Genomic DNA, 23,679 nt, shown 5'->3' on the forward strand with positions numbered 1-23,679 from the left:
GCTGTGATATCCTGTTACCACTTGTAGGCCTCCGATACCGCAAGCCTTGCTGAGTTGCTAAACACAGATGTGTTTAGACTCTTGAGTGCCTTATCTTAGCTGTGGAAGTCTTGATGCAAGCAAGCTGATGACCAAAGCCACCGCATGCAATGGTGAGAGGCGGACTGAGCGAGCGACAGTTCTGGATAAATGGCAGTTGCGCCTGCAATGAATGTTGTGGTACCTTACGCACACCCATCCCCCTTCACCTTCACAACTTCTGCAATTGTTGTGTGCACACGCTGTTATTCGCTCAAACAAAAGGTGTGTGTGCGTGCGAAGGCCTCGGCTAGTTCTGCATTAAGTTGATTTTGATAATGTGTTTACTTCACAGAACTGTCATGCCCTTAATGAGATACTGTGGCCTACAGAGTTGGCAAGTTATGGTAGGCCAATTTGGTGTGAATACACACAGGGGAAATTCTCCATCGTTGTGGAGTAGCCTTATGGTGCATACAGTGTGTATGGTCGTACACCTGCAGGCGTGCCTAGGCACAGGTGGCAGAGCTTGTAGCTTGGACAGATGCATTGAGCATTGCTCTACAGACCACCCCACACACACTTGGGGTCTATTTCAGTAAAGTTGTAGTCTTAGTACAATAGCAGTGAAATTATCAAGTGATTCTTTGACACTGAATTCCTCACAGGACACCATGTTTACACATGGCAAAGGGAATAATGAGTCGGATCACAAGTAGTCAGAAGACACTGACAATGGCCCCAGCCCCAGTCGACTCTCTCTCTCCCATTCACTTCCTGTCTCTCTCTATACTGTCCTATCTGATTAAAGGCAAAAAAAGCCCAAAAATATACTTATGCCGACTTTACTTGACTTGACTTGAGCAAAAACTACAGAAATTCGGTTCATATATTTTCATTTGCACTCCCACTGCAGTTGTTGTATTTGTGTGTTTTTATCATCATTATAATGACGCTGTGCAGTAGGGGATGGAGTAGGAGATGGAAACAAATTGACAAGTGTGATTTATTTTTGCCGAGATAATGTGCAGGACTGTCTGGCCTGTCATATTTTGTACCGCTTTGCGGTACATCTAGTTATTATACTATTGCCTTTGAGCACATTGTAAAAACCAGCATCGATAAGAAATTATCATGACATAAGAGACCTACTAGACAGTAGCAGTCTAACCATTCACTCCTTAGAAAATAGTCAGGCCACTTTTCTTATCTCAGCTGAACATTTCAAACATTCCAACCCATTTTCCCTGCAGTCGAGGCTGGAATATTTTTGGTCTGCCTGACAGTGTGCTGGGTATGAACCAAGTCAATTCTACACTTCCAACTCCACTCCAAAAAATGTACAGATATATCAATGAACCGCGATCAATATCGATCAAAATAGTGTGCACATCATCATCATGATCTAAAAAATCTCCAGAGTTGTTTGAATGACCTTCATCAAACATGGCACACTTACTCACTGTAAGGGTCAGGTGAACTGATTAGGTACTCAAGGTTGTGGGGTCAAAGTTGAATAGGGTCATGCACAGAAATGAACATACTTCCCTTACATTTTGAGGAATGTTCATTAAACCTAGCATTGTGAATCACCAAAATTGCTCCTTTGCCTCAAGGCCAAAATGTATTAGCGGTCAGCTTCCGATCCTGATGGAAGCATTACTTGGTTCACCCACCGTACAGGACTATGTGTTCTATTATGGTCTTTTCCACTCATGTTAACTAACGACTAGAGGGTGTAAGCTTTTAGAAAATATGTAATTAGGCTGCTAATTTCTCCTGAATGTTACATGCCAAAATATATCAGGCATATACTCGGCTCACCCTATAGGGCTATGTGTTATTCATGGTATGGATATGCGTGTCTGCTGCGGTGTGACAGATCAGGTGTTAATAGTTCACCTAGAGCATTTGAATTTCCTTCCTTGTTGAATTCCCCTCTACATTCCAGTAGGTAGAAATTCTATTTCCTCATTACCAGCATGCAGGTGATGGTGATATTCAGGCACATCAAGTGTGCATTACATGCAAATTGTAGGCCCATCATAGTCTGGCTATTACCATACTAAGGACTATCCAAATGCATACAGTAATTTGAACTATGCCCACTGATCACGCCTCTTGTGCAGTAGAAAATACAGAGCAGACTCCCCAGACTAATGCTCTATCTTAAAAGATGGAGCTTGGTCTGGTGTTACCCAGGCTATCTTGCCCCCGATGTGGTACAGTGAAGACAGACAGACAACAAACCAGTTGTTTCAGTGTTACGGAGTTGAGTATGAAAACAAAACCGTGGATGAACAGACTGAAGAGATTGTTTTTCAAGAACAGAAGCAAGAAAAAAAAAAAAAAAAAAAAAAACTACTGAAGCATGAGTCTACAATGTTTATTTTGCGTAACAAAATAAGAATAAAAACGGACAAAACAGAATATTGAAAGCTGGAGGAAAACATTACACATAGGCTCCATCAGAGCATGCATGACATCGCCTGTTAAAGCAAAAATCTGTTTTGCCTTTCAACTATCCATGTAAGATAAATCAGAGACCCTCTCCATATGCCTTCCTGTCCCACTGTCCAATGATGGCTGTAATATCCCTTTGTTGTTTTTTTTTAATCTTTTACCAGTATCTCAATATCTCTTTAGATGGTCAGGGTTTGTTAGGTGTAACTTTTCACATTGTGCTTTGTCTGATTCAGCCTGATTTTGGGAAAGCATTACGTTATCACTGCAATAGAATCCCCCCCCCCCCCCCCCCCCCCGCCGCCCCCTTCCTCCCCATCATCAATGTACATGATAGTGTCATCATCTCCATAACAGACAGTAGATGTAACAAGCGCTTCTCATAAATATCACTGATTCATCCGGCACTTTCACTTTGGATGGGTGAAGAGGAAGGACGTTTTTTTTATTCCACTGACACTGGAACAGACAAACGACAGTAGACGAGACACCTTTTTTCCGATCCTGATTCTGGCGTCCTGCTGAGATCCTGGTTCGGCCGAGCCTAAGAGTTGGCTGGAGAGGAACGGTGCTCCTCGTCGTCGGGAGGGCAGTCCACAAAATCCGCCAGCATGGACGCCATGGCCTCGTCATCCAGCTGCGGAGAGATCACAGAGACGAGACATTGTAACGACCCTAGAGAGAGAAATGTGCTCAGTCTATGAACTGAACTGCACCAAATTATATTTACATGGTACTTAATACGTGAAAAGTACATACACAGGATATGTGATGTAATGTGCAAAAAACCTATCACATAGTACACTCAAATATCCTTGATTTTTGCTCTTTTTCAACTCTCTCTGGTGAATTTTTTTTTTTGGCCATTTTATGTCTTTATTGACAGTGACAGTGGAGAAAGACAGTAAGTGAATGGGAGAGAGAGCAGTGGTGGGATCCGGAAAGGACCACGGGGCGGGAATCGAACCCGGACGCTGGCGTGCGCTCCAGGTGCCCCAGCCAGTTGCGCCACGGCTGGGGCCTCCCTGGGGAAATTTGACCAACTTGAGATTCTGATACCATCCTAGCAACATTCTTGACACTGTCCCCAAGTAAAATCCTGGATACTATCCTCCCAAAATCTTCAAATGTTGCTAGGATGGTATCGGAATCATAAGTTGGTAAAATTGCACCATGTGATGAGTTTCCCAGATCGCATCACATGCAATGACTAGATGGACCTCATGACCAGTTAGCCTATAGCTTCCTACTAGCTTGTGCGTTGTGTGTGCGTGTGGATTTGAAATGTGCTATGAACGTGATGTGACTTGGCACTCTACCTTTTTCTTCTCTCCGCTCTGCTCCACGACCTCTTCCTCCAGATCGTCCAACTTCCGCTTGGTTCCTCTCGACGACTCCTCCCCCTCCTCCTCCTCTCCCTCCTTTCCCTCGCCCTCTGCACCCTCCTTTTTGGGCGCTTCTTCCAGGTCTTGCAATCTCAGTTCCTGTCCAGGGGCTGCGACATCACTACAACTGGCCAGCTCTTCCTGTTCTGGTCTAGACGACTGCTGCTGCTGTTGCTGCTGCTGCTGCTGCTGCTGTTGTTGCTGCTGTAGCCCTTCCAGGTCTCTGACCTCTGACACGACCCCCGGGATCTGCTCTATGGCGCCTGCTTCCAGGGACGAAACCGCCTCCTGTAGGGCTTCTTTCTGATCCCACACCCCAATCTCCGGAGTGTCCAGCTCCAGTCTGCTGATCCCGTCACCCTGGACCGGCCCCTCCATCTCAGGCCCCATCATCGGGCCCCCATCCCGCTCGCTCTGTGGTGCTCTCTCCGAGGACAGGACGCCTTCCACCCTCTCTGGCGCTCCTCTCTTCTCCTTCTCCTCCAAGCTTCCTCCTTCCTTGACGTTGCCTCCGTCCTCCTCCTCCTCCTCCTCCTCCTCGCAGACGACCGTCTTCTCCTCTCCTACGCGGTCCGCTCCTTCACCTTGGAGTCCGTCTCTGTCCAAGCTAAACAACTCCATCCCCCGCTCTTCCTCGGGTCTGATCACCTCTCCTTCCTCCCTGTCCATCATGCCCTGCTCGCTCTCGCCCTCCAGTGGCGGGATGTCATCCATCCCCTCTTCCTCCTCCTCCTCCTCAATCTCTTCTCCTTCCTCCTCCTCCTCTTCGTCGTACTCTCCATACTCGTCGCCGTCAAAGTACTCGTCCTCCTCCTCCTCCTCCGGGAAATCGCTGCCTTCTAGTCCCTCCTCTTCCTCCTCTCCCAGCTCATCTTCGTCCTCGATCTCCTCGTCCTCGTCCTCCTCGTCTTCCTCGTCTGTGCTGTTAATGTTGATGACCGTCTGCTCTTCCTCGCTGGCCAGGTTCTGCTGTTGCTGCCTGACGGCCAGCGGGTTCATGTGGTTGTGCATGTGAACCCCCAGCGACACGCCCAGCTGGGACGGCGACGGCGACGGCTGCATCAGCATCTGCTGTAGCTGAGCTCCGGGCAGCGACTCGCCCAGACTGACAGGGGGCGCTGGCACGAGGGGGGTGGACGAGCCCAGGGGAGGCACCAGAGGCACCAGCGGGTTGGCCTGGCCACCAGGGAAGGAGCTGCTCGTGCTGGGGGTGGCAGGCAAGACCTGGTGGGGGAGAGATGCAGGGGTGGGGAGCTCACTGGCTAGCGGGGTATCTCCAGAGCTGACAGCCTCCGTCCCGGACACGGTTGGGACTGTGGGGGGACACGGCCCAGCCGTGGGGGCCTGGGCAGGCGGGCCAGAGTTGGTGGGCATGGTCGGGGCGTTCGACGCGGTGCCGTCTTGCCTCATCTGCTCGAGCATGCCCGGGGGCACGATCACGACGCTGTCGTCCGAGTCGCTCTCCAGAGAGATCTCCACGTCCTCGGGCTCCTCCTTGTCGTAGCGGATGAAGATGTGGCGCTGGGCTTCGGGGGCTCCCAGGCCTGCCAGGTCGGCCGGCTGCGAGGGTGACAACAGCAGATCGCCCGGGATGCTGGGGATGGTCGGCGGAGGCAGCACCGGAGCGGCGAGGGACAGGTGGTTCTCCAGGGAGCCCAGCAGGGTAGCCGGGCCCAGGGAGAGAGGGTGGCGCGCCGGGAACGGGGGCCCGGGAGCGGAGCCGGCCAGGAGGTTGGGGAGGGACAAGACGGGGTTCTGGGAGGACGGGAGGACCGGCGCGGCCGAGGTAGGCTTGAGGGCGAGGGGGGGCAGCGGGAGGGAGATGGAGGGGGCGCGTGGGTGGAGCAAGCAGTTGCATATGGTCAAAGCCTCCGCACAGAACGAGGACACCTGCAGAGACAGAGACAGAGACAGAGAGAGAGAGAGAGAGAGAGAGAGAGAGAGAGCGAGAGAGCGAGAGATCGAAATGAGAAAGCGAAACCGAACAACCTCTGCACAGGACAACAACCCACAAGTTACTAGAAGTCAGCTCTGTATATGAAATATCTTTAACCCAAAGTTGCCTTTTCTGAAAAAACGGATGTGTCTCTATCAACATTGACGCCCATCTTCACACAAACAGAACAAACTATTTTGCCACATGAAGGGGACTAGGAATTTGGGAAAGACACAGTATACTATTTCAGTTATTTGTTATGTGCAACATAACCACAACACAACATTATTTGTGTCATTGCCAAAAGACTCCAGGAAACTAGTTCAGTTTTATCAGAACCAACTATTGTTATTGTAAGTAAGTAAATCAATGTTCAAGGCAAATCTATTACAGTCTGTAAGACAACTAGATAGCTACTTTGATACAAAAAGTATAAAATGCCTCTGGTAACATGTATTCACTTCAAACGACCAAGCAAGTCTTGTGGTCATCAGTGTAGGTGCATGCAAACTACGGATGTCTAAAAATAACCAGTCTGATCATTATCAATCTAACTTCCAGATGCAGTGGGTTGATCTTTTGAGTAACAAATTAAGCTACATGCTGCTAAATGTAAGATCTCACCTCTAGTTCACCAGCAAACTATGTAGGCTGTCAAACCCAGCTCTTACACCACCAAAAGTAATTGAACTTCAAAATTCAAATTTTCAAAATTCAAAGTTTCATCATAGAGAGGCAAAACATGATGATCATAAACATCTACAGGTTACACAGGTAGACACAGGTTACAAGAATACAAAGGCCAAAGGCCAACGAACTGGCACGAGACGAATCTCGAATCTGACCTTCAAGCTGCGGTCGCGGCGTCCGTGGCTGAATAAGGACACGGCGCAGGCGAGCGGCGGCGGCCAGCGCGGACACGGCACCAGCAGCAGGGCCAGCAGGAGGCGGTAGAGCTCACGGCGCGGCGCAGGGCTGCCATACTGGCCACTCAACTCCACATCACAGAGCTGCTGCTGCTGCTGCAGCCGCACACACAGGGGGACCACTATGTCCTGCAGCCTCTGCGTCAAGTGACAAAGAAGAGGGGAAAAGATCAACACATATAGCACATATGATAATCAGTTTTTAGGGTGCATATAAACACTCTCGGTGAGATGAAGAGGAAGCTTCAAATGTTAACTGATTAAGTGGTTAATTAATTCGGTTTTTAAGTGATGATGTAATAATGGGATAATAAATAGTTTTCCGGGTCCAACGGCTTTCAAACTCACATGTTATTCTCCATAGACAGTAAAATAAACTATTATTTTCCGCTATTCTGACTAGCCTTTAAGAAAATTGTCATCTTATACGGACTTGTTGCCTCAACCTAATCAAATCTATATTTTTCGCGGAAGCCTCGACGTTACCCATTCATATATCATCTGGCTGCATAGCTACAGTGATTACTTTGTTAAAGTTTAGCGATTTTGTTTTAAAACCGCTAAAACGAAGGTGGTGATGACAAAGTTTACAAGTAGCAAAACCCGTCTGGCTGCGCTAATAAACGTCTTTTCACAAAATAGCTGCTGGGTCCGTGACGTCGGACTTAACAACCGAATAGTCAACTAACTAATTAACCAACTTCCATTGTCCAGAGTGACTATAGGAAAACTACTGCACAGAACAAGGTGCTAGACAAAACTCCTTAGTTACTATGTTTTAAATGAAAGGGCCCATTTTCACTGAAGGAACATAATCAGCTTCAGAAAATATCTTCATTGCCACTGTAGAAACCCTTTCTGTGGTTCCTTGATGGCATAATGAATCTCAAAACATCTATTACAGAAAGAAGAAGTACTGGTTGGGTGTGTAGCAGAGATGTTTATCAGTTACTGGCTGGATGCAATGTGAGCGGAAGCAACCACTTCGCCTCCACTTTAAACAATGGTACGCGATCGGTCAGAAAAATGCATAATGACTCAGGAGTTCGCTGTTCTTTGCAGCATTTCAACAATTCCAGTAGGCAGTGGGTTAGGTCTGCACATATACTTTCAGCAAATTTATTTTAGCCCCACACCCATGGACAAATATTCACATTACAAACCTTATGCAGCTCATCTTTCAAAAGAGTCCCACTGTTGAGAATAATGTGCCTCAGAACTGCAAGGAAGACATTTATAAATATTAGTTATTAAATAATAGTTATATTAGTAATTAGTTAGAATTCTTCTGAGGTAATTTGTCCTCCGATATAGCAAGGTGCCAAACCTCTGAGTGCAGACAGGCAGGTGTCTTGATTGGCCAATGAATCTCCCTTCCGCTGTGTGGTCATTGTCCCAGTGTCTCCCAGGCCTAAACCCTTCGTCCGCCTAGGCCCAGCCTTTGCAGGGGCGACCATGTCAGCTCCTACTGACGGCCCGACCTTGAGCTGGTGTTGGCATCAGGACAAAAACATGAAGCGTCACTGAAGATTGAACTTTTGAAAAAGAGAGTTTCAACATAAATGTTTACGTTTAAACATAAACATTTAAAGACTCATCTGTTTACCTTGCAACAGAGTCTGTACAGAGCAATGTTGTGTATATGTTTGGTTACTGTTATCATGAAGACTTGATATTATTCTGGTCATTATCATCATCATTACATTTACTGCAGTCTTTTGACTTTACTTCCAATTATTCATTCATTAATGCTAACGAAATGATTATTGATATTGCTGCAAATTGTTTTGGACAAGCACGTCTTCCAAGTAACAATCATAAACATAAATTATTTAGGCTCACCTTGATGGCCTCTGCCCCGGGTGTGAGGTCACCCATCAGATGGGTGAAAATGAGCTCTGAGTGGGTGGGACTTCCTTGTAGAACACACGCCGAGGCCCCTCCCACTTGTACCCACAGCTCTAATGTGCGGTAGAGGCGCACACGCACAGCACTGTGTGCAAGAACAAGAACAGCAGTGTTTTGAGCGCAACCACACAATAACCCCTAAGGCTATGTTCAGACTGGGCTTCTGTTGGCCAAGAAAAAATGCTGGCAGCCAAGTTGAGGGAGTTTTTTGCTGCCATAACAATGTGTGCTAATCAAGAGTTAATGGTAGCTTAGATGCTAGTTTTTTATACGAATGCAATAAAAATGCAATCGGCTTACCAGAACATTTGGGACACGTCCAGTTTAACTCCATGAATGAATATAGTGATGCAGTTTAAATCTCATCATATAGCTCACAGTTTAAATCTCATCATATAGCTCACTGTGCTCAAAGTAGATTATAAGAAGTTTCTCCACCGCTAGTCTCCATTTCTGCTCGTTAGGAATGCTTGTCATTGGTCAACTGTAAAAAAAAAACCTGCTTGATGACGTACGCTTTTCTTCCTGAGAAGCTTAACTATTTTCAACTTGAAAAAGATACTCCGAGCTGCAGAGAAACACCGGCAACAGCCTTTAAACAAAATATCTGGGGACTTTTTACTCCATATGATTATAATGTAAAACGGAAGCTGGTAGCTTAAAAAAAAAGAGGTCTAGTCTGAGTGTAGCCTTGCAAAACAAGTACAGTTAAATGACTTGAGTCCAGTTTTTCCTGGATTTATTTTGGACTGAGTGCAGAATCACCGTTCTGTAATATCTCAGTACATATCGAGCACATACTGTATGTCCTAATAAACATACTTTTATTACCAGTTCCTATCAGACACGAGATCCTTGATAGATAGAACACTAATTTAATACATTCAGTGCAAAATGACAAGACAAGAACAATCAAACTTCTGTGAACTGGCCAAATGGTTATTTAAACATGTTCATTTTATGGTCTCTTACCTGTATGCCCTCTGTTGGCCAATACTGGCCTCTGGTGGTGGAGTCCATGACGACAACGACTGAGAGAACAGTCTGGTCAACACGCTGCTGTACTGTGCCAGGCCCCCTCCAACACTGCCATTACCACACACACACACACACACACACACACACACACACACACACACACACACACACACACACACACACACACACACACACACACACACACACACACACACACACACACACACACACACACACACACACACACACACACACACACACACACACACACACACACACACACACACACACACACACACACACACACACACACACACAATTAGTACTACATTCATTGGCAATTATTTAGTAATCTAAATCACAAAATGTCTTCTAAGCAACTCATGCATTCAGCAGACATTTTGGTAATGTGTGCTGCTGGCAGTTATTTCACTCATTAAATATCCCATTCCTGCGTGAGCTGTGGCACAAGTGGCAACAGTGTCCATACCCTCTGCTTGCTACCAATCACTCTTCAGTGTCCTATCTGAATTGAAAGCAAAAGCCCCAAAAACTCCTTAAAACAATCTTTCTTTTCTAAATGAATGGATAGAGTCCAAATAAGATGGTCATACTGACAGTGAAATTGCGGAATATGTAAAAATGGCAGAAGAAATGTTTCCTCCTTTAAAGGGACGGTGGTAGTGTGATGATTAAGGGCGGTGGTAGTCTAGTGGTTAAGGAACTGGGCTAGCGGGGCGGTGGTAGTGTCATGTAGTGGTTAAGGAACTGGGCTGGCGTGCAGTAGCCTGAAAGTTGTCAGTTCAATTCCTGGCTTCCACCGTTGAACACTTAACCCTCCGGGGACAATATAATGACAATGTAATCCCTTGTAAACATAGTTGAAATTTGTAAGTCACTTTAGATGGAAAAAAGTGTCTGCTAAATGTAATGTACTGTAAAGGGGCCAAATATATATATTTTTCTTACTGTTTTGCAACCTGAATGTGTACCAGATTTTAGTCCATGGTAAATAAGGTGTAACAGACCCCATTTTTCATGGACTACTACTAGTTTGTCTATTATAAGAGTCGACTTCTCTAATTTGAAAGGATATTTCAAGTCATTATGTTACTCACACTTTGATAAGCGTAGACAGGACATCCACAGTGTCACTATGTACAGAAGGCAAGACCAGCAGTTTCAGGCAGCCATCGCCTGTGAGGTTCTGGTAAAGAAAACAAACATTAGAAATCCTTTATCCATATTAAACAGCAACCTGTAAGCAAAATTGCCACCATTGAGAGTAGAGAGTGTATATTGAATGAGAAAGACACTCACAATGCTCTTGCTGCTCACGCCCAGTGCCCGACACACAAAGTTAAGGATATGCTGAACAGGTAGTCGGACGGGAGAGCCAGAGTCCACACTAGCAGACACAAACAAACAAACAAACAAACAAACAAACAAACAAGTTAACACCACATTTTACAGTACGTCTTCTTATTCCTTGTATGTCTTCTTCAGTATGACCAGCAGAGTATAACTGTACAATAGTGTATGTTTTGAGAGCCAAACACACTGCTCTGTATTAGTACCGGAGTGTTACTGTAGGTGCCTGGATGTGAATTTAAGAGCCAGACACACATCCCTGTATTAGTACCTGAGAGTAATTGTATGTACCTGGATGTGCGTTTAAAGAGCCAGGAACACTGTCCCATATAAGAACCCAAGTGTGCGATTGCAAGCCAGGCACACAGCCCTGTATCAGTACCTGAGTGTGCGATTGAGAGCCAGACACACAGCCCTGTATCAGTACCTGAGTGTGCGATTGAGAGCCAGACACACAGCCCTGTATCAGTACCTGAGTGTGCGATTGAGAGCCAGACACACAGCCCTGTATCAGTACCTGAGTGTGCGATTGAGAGCCAGGCACACAGCCCTGTATCGGTGGCTGAGCTGGAGCATCAGGAGGGGGTCGATTTCATCGAGTGGAGGAAAGGGCAACTCCAGGCCTGGGCCTTCGTACTGCACTACTCCCTCTATGGGGAAACATTACATGAGCTTCTGTCAGAGACACACTCAGCATCAGGATAGGCAAACAGTTTAGTAAAGGATTAGACTTGATTCAGGTAATTTCAGGAAGCCATTGTATTTAATCGCATAAACAAATAATTATGTTTCTAGTTGTTGTTCCAGAGAGACCGTAAATTCCAGTGATTTAGAACAGCTGGGGGGGGGGGGGGGGGGGGAGTGGAATGCACCTTAGCTGTTGTGAAAATCACTACAATTTACGGCCTTACTATTTAGGACTTACTCAAATATATGCCAGAATAGGACAGTTACAATCTTTCTACATTTCTTAAACCTGTTATAAGGAATCTAAAAAGAAATCCTGAAAAACCGTCTTTGTATCCATATATTCATAAATAAACCATAAAGCATGCTTACCAGTCTCTGCTCCTTGGTAGAGCTGCGCAAGAATGCTATTCGCTGTAGCTAGGAGACAGTGAGTCTGATTGGTCCAGCTCTCGGCTCTGCGCCCGCCTCCCCCTCTCTCCAGGACGCCACCCAGGCAAGGCAAGCGACCATAACATTCACACGCCACCTTCGGATTAAGACAAAGTTTAATATTTCAGAAAAAAACAGATCAGCTGAGTGAATATTCAGACATTTTTTAGGTCAAGTAGGTGCATGCACATCCCACCTCAATGGGGCCAGGTTCAGGACACATGAAATGTAACAGTGATAAAGGAAGTAGATGTCCACACACTGGAGACTCCAAACCGACAAGGTTTATTTGAAAACACACAACGTTTCGACCCACCAGGGTCTTCTTCAGGTGTGTTTTTAAATAAACCTTGTCGGTTTGGAGTCTCCAGTGTGCGGAAATCTACTGTACTTTCTTCATGAATATTCAGACATGTCATACTGCTGAATGAAACTAAGGTGACCAACAAACCTCTTGCGCTTTAGGATTGTCAGAATCCATTTTAGACATGAAATAGGCTCCCAGTTTTTCCTGTTACAGTAAAATACATGCACAGTTACAAATTACATCCATAGACCATCCATAACACCACATGGATATTTTTCTTTTATCAGAAAAGATTATCTGAAGTGACACCAAGTTTCCAATCACTCACCCTCAAAGACCCACAGGCACGAGGGTAGTAGGTCATACACGCCATCATACCCTCCATAGCTACCAGGTGGGACTATCAGACACAGATAGAAAAAGAAAGTAAAATTGGATGACAGAAGCAAACACTTCATACTGTGGCAGTTGAGCCATACAGGTAATCCACAACATTTCTTAGCTTGCTTCACAGTGTAATATTTCGGAAACACAAAATAGCAAATTTTGGATATAATACTAAGATTGAGGTAATTTTGAAGGATTTTCACAGCACTCACAATAACAAACGTGCCTGACAAACAAAAACTGATAATCTTCAAAAATAAACTGTCTGCACACTTATGCCAGGGAGCCTAGCTTTCGGTCAAGATGAAGTGTGCAGACGGTTTATTTTGAGGATATAATACAAAGAGAAACTTTCTCACAATGGATTTGTATTGGGTGTCATTGTTATACCTGGGGAAATTTCAGATCATATTACATCTTCTTTATATTCCAGACATACCTCTGCCTTGAGACTGAGCAAAGAGGTCAGGATTCCCAGGATGCAGTTCAGCCCGATCTCCCTGGACAGCTCTGGGATCTGGGAGGAGTACTGCAGTAGATCCTGCAGCACCATGACGGCCAGCTGAACCGAGGGCAGTGGGGCCTGTGACTAAAGTGAGGACACGGAAGATTATCTGACTACACACTTTCCAATTCATTAGCCTGGGTGTTCCCATCCTGCCTTGCGCGGTGATTTCATTCACGCTGCTAAAGCAGTCTGGAAACTAACACCCAAATTTTCGCCTGATGTTGGCGACCAATAACAGAACAGGGGAGAAAGCAAGACCATGATGAGCTATGCACAGACGCATTTGATAGACATCCGTGGCGCCCAATGAACGGATCTGGGCATTTTTTTCAAATACAAGAAAATGAACGTCTGGTCGCCAGACCGCGTCTTATTTGAGAAGTGGTAGGCGCTAGCCAGGCTACCAATTCATATGAATAACAATCAAACATGTCTTCATTAAATTCTTAAGGTGGATTCACATACGTCGCTACTCGCCCATCGCTCCTCGCCCATCACTCCTCGCTTCTCGCCGAAATTCTACTCGCTGCCAGAAAAAAATATCTGCTGCAGGCTTCGGTACAGTCTATGTCCGTTAACTGTCAATCATCTCTATTCTACATTCTGATTTGGTACTCGCTTAACTCGCATCGCTGAAAGTTAAAATTATTTTATCTCCGTACCCGCCCACATCGCATCGCTAGTCCTCGCATCGCCTGTCCTGGCCAGTGGCCACATTCCGCTAGAACACATTCACATTCCATTGACAGTTCTCGCTCAGAGATGGGCGAGTAGCGACGTATGTGAATGCGGCTTTATGTATCTACCCGTAATTTCCCCAACTTTTAGCCGCGGCTTATTCATGGGTTTCATCAGGTCCCTTCCACAGGTGTATTAAATCAAGCACCATGATTATGAATGCAGACTGCATGGTGCTTGATTAACCCACCTGTGGAAAGGGACCTGATGAAACCCATGAATAGATTGATTTAGCAAATGTTCTTCAGCTAGGTTAACACACAGGGGCAGTTAATATGGTAAACATATGGTTTTGTTCCTTTTAACTTGCATAAAACACTGTCCTGCATCTTATACACAATGTGGCTGATACACAGGAAATGACTGCATAAAGATAACTTTAGGGCTGCCTGCCACACACAATTAGCCCTTTTCACGTGATGTCAGACGAAGCGTTGCTGGGTACAGTATCCTCCGGCATGTCCAGCCGCCAAATACTACAGAAGAAGAAGAAGTCTTCTTCTTCTTCTGTAGTATTTGGCGGCTGGACATGCCGGAGGATACCCAGCAACGCTTCGTCTGACATCACGTGAAAAGGGCTAATTGAATTGTATTGAGGACATAAACATCCCTAACATGTCAACATGAAAAGGAACGTTTGGCAACACTGGATGGCCAGGCACTCCTGTATCTGTGTAACACCTGATCATCACAGTGTGGTTGCTCACCTGAATAACCTGCTGTACAGAGCGTAACCATGACAGGCAATGCTGCTGGAACAGCTCGCTGGAGCCATCCTTCACCAACACCGAGAGGAGGCAGAGACCCTCAAACCTATCATACATGCATTCACACACACACACACACACACACACACACACACACACACACACACACACACACACACACACACACACACACACACACACACACACACACACTTTTAATATGCCGCTATCAAGTAAAAATAAATAGTATGATAATTACAAGCCGCATACTATGTCAGACCACCAGGACATAAGAGTGCAGTGATCGTCTTACTTCCACACCATATACTGCTGAGTTCACCTTTCGGAGGAGCTCACCTGGTTTTGCTTGAGCCAAGGCGTGCGTTGCTGAGCCCCACGAGACCACCAACCGCTGCACTATTCTGAAAGCATACACGCACCGTTTACCACAATAACATTAATCACCGGGAAAGAGACAGCTGACTGACGACTGACTGTATCGACCATCGCAACCTGATGTTGTTCTAATTAACAACATCAGTTGTTTTGCTGACTTGTTTAACTAGCCACGACAATGCACGGCTAACATTAACTGCGTCCATCCTTGTAAGTATGATCATGACAGATTAAACAGCGGTGGACCAAGGACATCAATCAATTATGCAAAACGTCTTCACAAGGCTACTCCAGGCTCATAGTAACTTAACAAAAGATCCAGGCTGGGAACAGTAGGGTCTACCTTCCCGCAAGCAAGGATAGCTAACGTTTTGTATACAGTTTGCTATCATAGCTAACGTTAGCTGACGTTATGGTAACAGTGGGGTCACCAACAGCATACCCGTGAAGCTGTTTTACCTGCGTCGGGATCACGCCATGCTCCCGATAATTTGCCAAAAGTGAGGGTAAATATTCGGGTCGCTCTTCTTTCAAAACTGACACTAACCCCTCGGTCAGCCGCATACTGGCGGAGCCATGCAGCCAACCCGCCGTGGCCATCTTTGCGCTTCTGAACACAACTACGTCATTAACACGCGACGAAACAAAGTCCTCCTCATATGAAACAGACAGTAAAAGATATGAAACCATTCATGATCATGTGGCTTATGGATTTGGTTAGTCTATGGAATTTAGCTGAAGCCTTTGTTCAAAGTGATTTATTGAACACTAGCAGTTAACAGTTTTTTCTTTAAAGTTGTTAAACCTGTAGGCTATTTTAGGAGCCTTATAGTAACAATAATATCAATGCAATATCAAATGAATTATCCTATGTGTAGCCTAGGCCTAACTGAATAGTCTTTAGACCCCTCTTGACAAGATCCTTAAGAACCAGTCTCTGGCTAGGCTCATTCCTCCTTTAGGAATTGTATTTGTTTTGTGAATTCACAAAGGAAACAAGGAAGGGATGTAAAGAGGATGGAGGAATGAAGGAGAGACAAAAATGAGATGCCCTTATTAAGTAGCCTACTGCACATTTTGTCTGAGGCAGTAGCCTAATACAGGCCATTTAATGAGCCAGAGTCACATGCCTTCAAGAGCTTTCCACAACAAAACTTTACAGCATCTTACCATGAGGCTAAAATATAAAGCTAGCCTATAAATTGTCTCCTTGCCTAGGCCCAAAGTGAGGTGTTGCAGATTAAAGAGGAACTATGCAGGATTGGCGATTTCATCTCAGGTTTCGGTTTCGTTGTTCGTTTTCGCTCGTTTTATGCTTGCATTTTCTCTGCAGAGCTTCCCCAACAGCTTTAGCGTGTATTTAAATATATAAATTGCAAGCGTGGTTCTACGTCTCAGACTTCCAGATGTAAACAAAGAGCGATCGTCTTCTGCAGAAAGTTGCATAGGGTCTCTTTAAATGTGGTAATGTGTAACATAGTTAGAAATGTAGTTTAGTGTTTATGTGATTTTTGCCGTAGGCCTAATTAATATGCAGGTTTGGCGATTTCTTTGCTTTTTTCTCGTTTTAGCCTACTCTTAGGCCTATGTTTCTCTGCAGAGCTTCCCCTACAGCTAGCGTGTATATTTTAATCGGTCAATCAGGGTCAGTCAGCCTTTTTCTGAGCATGATTGCAAGGCTGCAAGGCTGCAAAGCCTTGCATGCCACCGACCTTGTGGCACAAACTTGCAAGCATGGGTTTTCCGCTCACAGGCGCTAGGGGGAAGCAATACCGCTATCATCTAAACCAAAATAAGTGAAATAACCATTCCAATTACTCTGAAACTGATCAGTTAAGGTAAATTAAGCTGAAAAACGTGTATAGTTCACCTTTAAGCAGCTTTATTGAGATTGTAATTTTGAAGCCCCCTTTGGAGAAACAGTGTACTGCAGCTCCGCTAAATTTTGTCCTTGTGTTTTTGCCATAGGCCTACCCGATCAGAAGCGTATTCTTTGCATTGGGTATTGACTGGGTAAACCCAGCCTGATCTGCCAGCAGCTCAGACTGTAAACCTTCACATCAATCCCTCCTGCTTCCTGTCCGCTTTTGCTGGGTGCAATCACAAACTGGCTTATCCAACAGGCGTGGGTCTGATTCGTTGAAGGACTATCCAAGCGTAGTCATTTGAACTATGCCCATTGATAACACCTTTTGTAGAAATAAAACGCAGACTCCCCAGATTAATGTTCAATCTTAAAAGATTGAGTTTAGTATGGTGATAGCCAGACTATAGTTGTCATGTTGAAAACGTCAACATCTCATCTGTTACATTACTTGTTAGGATTTGAGTACAATTCCAGTAACGTAGAGAACATTCTTAAATGTTTTCATTATGACCACGAGTTCATACACTGAGTCTTATGTGACAGGCTGTAAACTCAGCAACTGTCCATGCATGTAGTTTAGTTTGATGTGCGTGCAAAGTGCAATTCAGTCTGCAACAAAGGTACACTTAGTATGTACAAAGGCACAACCACACACACTCACCCGCACACACATGCACATACATTCACACAGGTACACACACGCGCGCGCACACACACACACACATACACCCCCCCCCCCCCCCCACACACACACACACACCTACACACATACAGTAGTAGACATGCAGGTATGCACAAACACACACATGCGCAGAGACACATAAAACACACTCACAAATGCAGGCAAGTACACACACGCACACACACACACACACCATCACCCCCCCACACACATTTACAAGCGAAAACTCACACACACAGAGAAGCATACATATACAAGCAAGCGCACACATGCACACGCTAATTTACATACACAAAAGTTGCAAGAGTAGGGAATTCAACAGAAGATGGAAACACATTGACAAGCGTGAATTATTTTTGCGGAAAGAATGTGCAGGAATGTGCAGTCATATTTGGTACCGCTTTGCGACATGTAGTTTGTTTTGCCTTTATCTTACAGTAACATTTTTGAAAGTTAGCCGAGTCACAAAGACAAGACACTTGTGAAGTAGAAGATACCCGTGAAGTAGAAGTTTATACACGTCACCAAGAGCTATTTTAAAAACGTTGTGGTCTTTTGGCTAAATGCGGCATCCATAAGGTCGCTTATTTCTGCTTCCTCATTTACAGAAGCCGACTTACAGCTTATCACACATGACATTACACTGAAAAACTATCAGCACCACACCAGAATACAAATGTTCCTTTTTTCTTTCCTTCTTATTATACCAAAGATCTGAAAATAATCATTAAGATTAAAGATACCTCTTGACGCTTGTGAAATCATCACTAATAACTCTCAGATACTTCTTATTCACATTTGCAGCTGTTTTTTGTTTGTTCTTTTATTGTCAGTATTTTCCTTGTTCTGATTAGCTAATGCAGAAGAAACAGATGGGCCTTTAGACAGTCAGGACAACAAGGTGGTCCAATATGTCTTGCTGGCTGCTCATATACTATCTAACCAATCGATCTGTCAGAAAAGAAAACAATAAAAACTAAATGAATGGATGAACAAATAAATTTATTTAACTCTCTCTCTCTGTTTACCCTCACCCCCAATAGACAACCACACACTCTCTCATGCTTCCTGACACACAAAACCTCTCTCACCCTTTCTTTACCACCTCCCCTCCTATGTTCTCTAGAGGAAGGAGGTGGTTTGTCTTTTGCGTCTCTTTTGAGTCTCTTCCTCTCTCATCACACTCCACCATCTCAGTCGATCAGAAACTGGACGGCACACAGCATGGAGCTCTCTCCTCTGGGCCTGCTGCTGCTTGGTGAGTTTTGCCTGTGTGTGTGTGTGTGTGTGTGTGTGTGTGTGTGTGTGTGTGTGTGTGTGTGTGTGCGTGTGTGTGTTTTTTTTTTGGAATTTCCCCATCTGTGCTTTTCTTTGCATTTGTGTATATTGTGGTATACATAATTTGTGTTTTCAGAAGAGAACTGTTTGGTGCATTCAAGTCGTTAGGCTACTATAACTTGCCTTCCGGTCCACCATCTTGACAACTTGTCATTTTGCTCATTTGATTGCAGGTAGCTATCTGGCTGAACGTGATGTTGCACATTGCAAACATGCATTACATTCAGCCAGATCTGTGACGCAGACCTACTGATTTATGCAATTATAGATGAGTTAGTGATGCACTGAGTTAAAAAATGAATCAAGTCCTTTCAGTATGTACACTTCCAAAGTTTTGATTTTTCTGTATAGGAGCCTCTCTACATGACCACTGAATTGAAAACAACTCTGTCTATACTACAACTATTTATTAACATTTCTATATGAATGTTTAGGCAACGTGATGATACACTTTAGTGAAAATGGCTGTGGTGGTGGTCATATGAGTGGAGATAGGATAAGGATAAGGATAAGGATAACTTTAATAATCCCCTAAAGGGGAAACTCAGTGCCACCATACAGACAACAACATAAAGCAAAGCACAACATGACACACAACAACATAAAGCAAGACACAGCAACATAGGCCTAGTGATGAAGAATGTTTACCCTACTTTCACTTGCCCATGTGTGTAAGTGTACTCTTTGAGTGTGATAGCAGATAAACCATCATTTGTCATAAACAATCTCAAATAACAAATCATTGTTGAGTGTCAGAGTAATGAAAACTCTGTGAGGAACTCTGAGAAACTTGGGGTTTTATGTCTTTGTGTTCCAGTGCTGATCTTGTGTTCCTACTCTGGACATGCTGCAGGTGAGATTCAGATCAGCTTATGTGCCCCGCAATTATTTCGCCTTTGTTTAGACTAATTGGTTGAGAATTACACACAATAAAATGACTGTGCCATCATATAGTAGATTAGGGCAACAGGTGCTGCAAAATCACGATAGATACTTTTATGAGATTTGCGCTTTTGCACTTTCATTTAGGAAAGGACATATTGGTGATAGTTTTGATGACAATGTGCACTCAATTACATGTGTCTCATATGACACTTTTTTTGTCATGTCACAATTTGAAATGTCATTTAATCTGCCTCCACAGATCCCCCTATAGTAACTGTGTCTTCTCATCCTCCTCTCTATCCTGGAGAGAGGGTCACTCTAAGGTGTGATATGTCAGGGTACACAGACTGGGTTCAGTACGTCTGGTACAAAGACAATAATCAGTTTAATCACAACAGACAGACTCTCACTATAACTCTCCCTGGTTATGCTGGCCAGTACACATGCAAAGGGCGGAGAAGTGGTTGGCAACAGTATACTCAGAGGAGTGCTCCGGTCTCTATCAGTGTCACAGGTAAATACAGCCTGATGAAAAGTGCTGATGAACAGAATTCAGGCTTTTATCTTTTGTGTGTATACATGTGTCTGGGCTGTTACCTTTTTGGGCTAATCACATGTGAAGGGCATAGAGCAACTAGGCCAAAGACTTCCCAGCATGGTACTCTTGCCTCTATCAGTGAATATAGCATACATTTTTAGTAATGATGATATAGTTTTTCAGTGAAAGTGTGCAATATATGTTTTTGTTAAGCATTTGTGAGTCACAACACAACTTTTCCTTCATCTGACTCTTTCTGTCATAATGCAATTGTCATTTACCTCCTCAGATCTCCCTGTAGCTACAGTGGCTGTAGAGTCTCCTCAACCTCCCTTCTATCCTGGAGACAAAGTCACTCTGAGGTGTGATATAGCAGAGCACACATACTATTACTGGTATAAAGACAATCTATTTAAGGAGAACAAAAAGACCCTCACCATTCCTCTCCCTGATCATGCTGGCCAGTACACATGTGAAGGATATAGAAGTGATAGGAAACTGTATTCTCAGAGGAGTGCTCCTGTCTCTATCAGTGTCACAGGTAAATACAGGCTGATGAACAGAGTAAAACATAAATCAACATGCCCTTTCATTATGTGATTTTGCCCTTAATCAGTGTTGTGTTCATTCTCAAAGCCCTGCCCACAGCTAAACTTACTGTAGAGCCCCAGAGTCCTGTGTTCACTGGAGAGACGGTCACTCTGGAGTGTGTGATAGAGTCTCTCGGTGGCTGGACATATAAGTGGTATAAGGAGTCCAGCAGAACCCCAGTGTCTGAGGAAAACACCTTCACCATCAGAGGAGCTGCTGAGTCTCATAAGGGCCAGTACTGGTGTCAGGGGGAGAGGAGACACAGACCCACAGCATCACACCCAAGCAGGAGAATTACTCTTGATGTCAAAGGTAACTACTGTGTGCAGGTGTGTCTGTTTATGTGTGTGAGAGTGTGTGTGTTGTGTGTGTGTGTGTGTGTGTGTGCGTGCATGCGCATGCTTGCACAAATGTCTATGATCCATCTGAATGCTGTAGGAGTAAAACATAAATCAACATGCCCTTTCATTGTGTGATTTTGCCCTTAATCAGTGTTGTGTTCATTCCCAAAGCCCTGCCCACAGCTACACTGACTGTAGAGCCCCAGAGTCCTGTGTTCACTGGAGAGACGGTCACTCTGACCTGTGTGATAGAGTCTCTCGGTGGCTGGACATATAAGTGGTATAAGGAGTCCAGCAGAACCCCAGTGTCTGAGGAAAACACCTTCACCATCAGAGGAGCTGCTGAGTCTCATAAGGGCCAGTACTGGTGTCAGGGGGAGAGGAGACACAGACCCACATCATCACAACCAAGCTGGAGAACAACTCTTGATGTCAAAGGTAATTACTGTGTGCATGTGTGTGTGTGTGTGTGTGTGTGTGTGTGTGTGTGTGTGTGTGTGTGTGTGTGTGTGTGTGTGTGTGTGTGTGTGTGTGTGTGTGTGTGTGCTGTGCACCCGCATGCTTGCACAAATGTCTATGATCCATCTGAATGCTGTAGGAGTTCCCACTGTGTTGAGGTGCAGATAACAGTGACAGTCTCTTCCTCTTCAGCATCAAAGCCCAAACTCACATTAAGTCCAGACCGCCAGCTCCTCACAGGAGACTCAGTGACTCTGAGATGTGAGTTGGGTGTTTCCTCTGGTTTGGTGTTCTACTGGTACAGAGACACACAGACCTCTGATCCTGTGAACCAGACTGATGGAGACTCCTACAGCATCAGCTCTGTTAACATCTCTGATGGAGGACAGTACTGGTGCAGAGCTGGGAGAGGAGACCCAGACTTCTATACTCAATATAGTGATGCAGCTGAGATAACAGTTACAGGTTAGTAGTTTCATTAGAATACCTTTTTAAAAAAAAAAAAAAAAAAACTTGCTCTAGTCTGAAATAATTGGATTCACTGTACTTTATGATTTTCAAACAAATGTTGGATGGCCCGTTCAATTCAGTGGAATTTCCCTAAGGACCGGCTCAATGTCAGTAACAGTCATGTCCTTGTGGCTTCACTGAGTGTTCACTGAGTTCAATATTTCAGATGCTGGGTCCTCTAAGTCCATGGTAACAGTAGGTGTGGTGATTAGACTGCTTCTTGCCTTTGCTCTGATGATTTTAATGGTAGTCCTGATGCATTGCTCCCAGAAAGCAAAGGGTAAGAAAACAAGTTTCCATCAGCTTATGGGCACAATTTCCTCATGACTTGTAAATATGCAGATTTCAATTTAATTATGTTACTTAATGTTTATTCTAAAGTTCTCTGTCTTATATTCAGGTTCAGTGTTAGTGACGCCAAACCCGTAAGTAATTATGTCGCACTGAATCGTTGATTAATCACGCGTGTGTATGTGTGTGTCTGTCATTCTTGATGAGAGGATCTCTGTCTCTCTAGTGGTCTGCAGCAGAGCGACAGTCACAGTCCAACCTCACAGAACAGAGTTTTAGGTAGGATATTCCATTCATATAATGTTTTCCTGAGTTTTATTTTTTGTTGATTCATTTTAAGCTATTAATCTCTTCCTGAATCAGGAAACTGAGTCAGATCAAAGTTGAGTATACATGGACAGTTTGTATAATGTTTTCATTGTACACTGAAGATGGTAGTATTTTCTCATGGCTCCCACGGTAACCACTGCCAGTAGCAAATATACTGTATAACTTAATGTATTCCTGAACTAAAATATGGACAGAGCTATATTTTGTGCTCTGTATCTTCCACTAGGTGGTGCTGTGGCTGGAACCAGTGATGTGGTCTATGACGAGATTGAGCTGAAGGATACACTCTAAGAAGTCTGATGTGTGTGCTCAGAGACAACACATTTTGCATCAATTTCAACTCAACACATTAGATATGTCATACAGTATATTGACACATTTGTGTTATTCTGACACACTGTGTGTCAGTAACGTGTAGTTTTAAACATACGTTATGCATATTAGAGGGGTACTTTATTTCAATATTAACCCACTGGTGTCCACAAATAAATTAAGAATAATGAACCTGGCCAATAAAGCTGATTGATTCTGATCATTAGTTTATTATGATCTCCTTCAACACCAACATACATTGTTGCATACAACATACAGCAGTGCAATTATACATACACCAGTACAACATGCAGTACAATTATACAACATACAGTACATCAGTACAACATACAACAGTGCAATTATATATACGTCTATTTAAAAATAC

The 23,679-nt window shown here is 44.3% G+C and overlaps 2 protein-coding genes across 2 annotated transcripts; one reads left to right on the forward strand and one right to left on the reverse strand.

The window, feature by feature from the left end:
* Positions 1–2,774: 2,774 nt before the first annotated feature.
* Positions 2,775–15,748, reverse strand: pelp1 (proline, glutamate and leucine rich protein 1). Its single transcript, XM_062517287.1, has 17 exons — positions 15,607–15,748; positions 15,109–15,173; positions 14,752–14,857; positions 13,238–13,387; positions 12,740–12,811; positions 12,556–12,615; positions 12,045–12,201; positions 11,503–11,635; positions 10,935–11,022; positions 10,733–10,821; positions 9,609–9,722; positions 8,571–8,721; positions 8,056–8,215; positions 7,892–7,947; positions 6,648–6,866; positions 3,801–5,756; positions 2,775–3,118 (listed from the first exon to the last, which is right to left on the reverse strand). The coding sequence occupies exons 1-17, from the start codon at positions 15,745–15,747 to the stop codon at positions 3,026–3,028; spliced, it is 3,810 nt and encodes a 1,269-aa protein (XP_062373271.1). The 5' UTR covers position 15,748; the 3' UTR covers positions 2,775–3,025.
* A 3,158-nt stretch (positions 15,749–18,906) lies between these two features.
* LOC134060557 (Fc receptor-like protein 3) lies at positions 18,907–23,511 on the forward strand. The gene is made up of 11 exons (XM_062517288.1): positions 18,907–18,954; positions 19,852–19,887; positions 20,179–20,433; positions 20,747–20,998; positions 21,094–21,360; positions 21,561–21,827; positions 22,041–22,313; positions 22,525–22,638; positions 22,759–22,783; positions 22,876–22,928; positions 23,206–23,511. Exons 1-11 carry the CDS (start codon positions 18,921–18,923, stop codon positions 23,268–23,270), a joined length of 1,641 nt encoding a protein of 546 aa, XP_062373272.1. The 5' UTR covers positions 18,907–18,920; the 3' UTR covers positions 23,271–23,511.
* Positions 23,512–23,679: the final 168 nt, after the last annotated feature.

The sequence above is a fragment of the Sardina pilchardus genome, chromosome 16, assembly GCF_963854185.1.
Source record: "Sardina pilchardus chromosome 16, fSarPil1.1, whole genome shotgun sequence".
Classification (NCBI taxonomy): Eukaryota; Metazoa; Chordata; class Actinopteri; order Clupeiformes; family Clupeidae; genus Sardina; species Sardina pilchardus.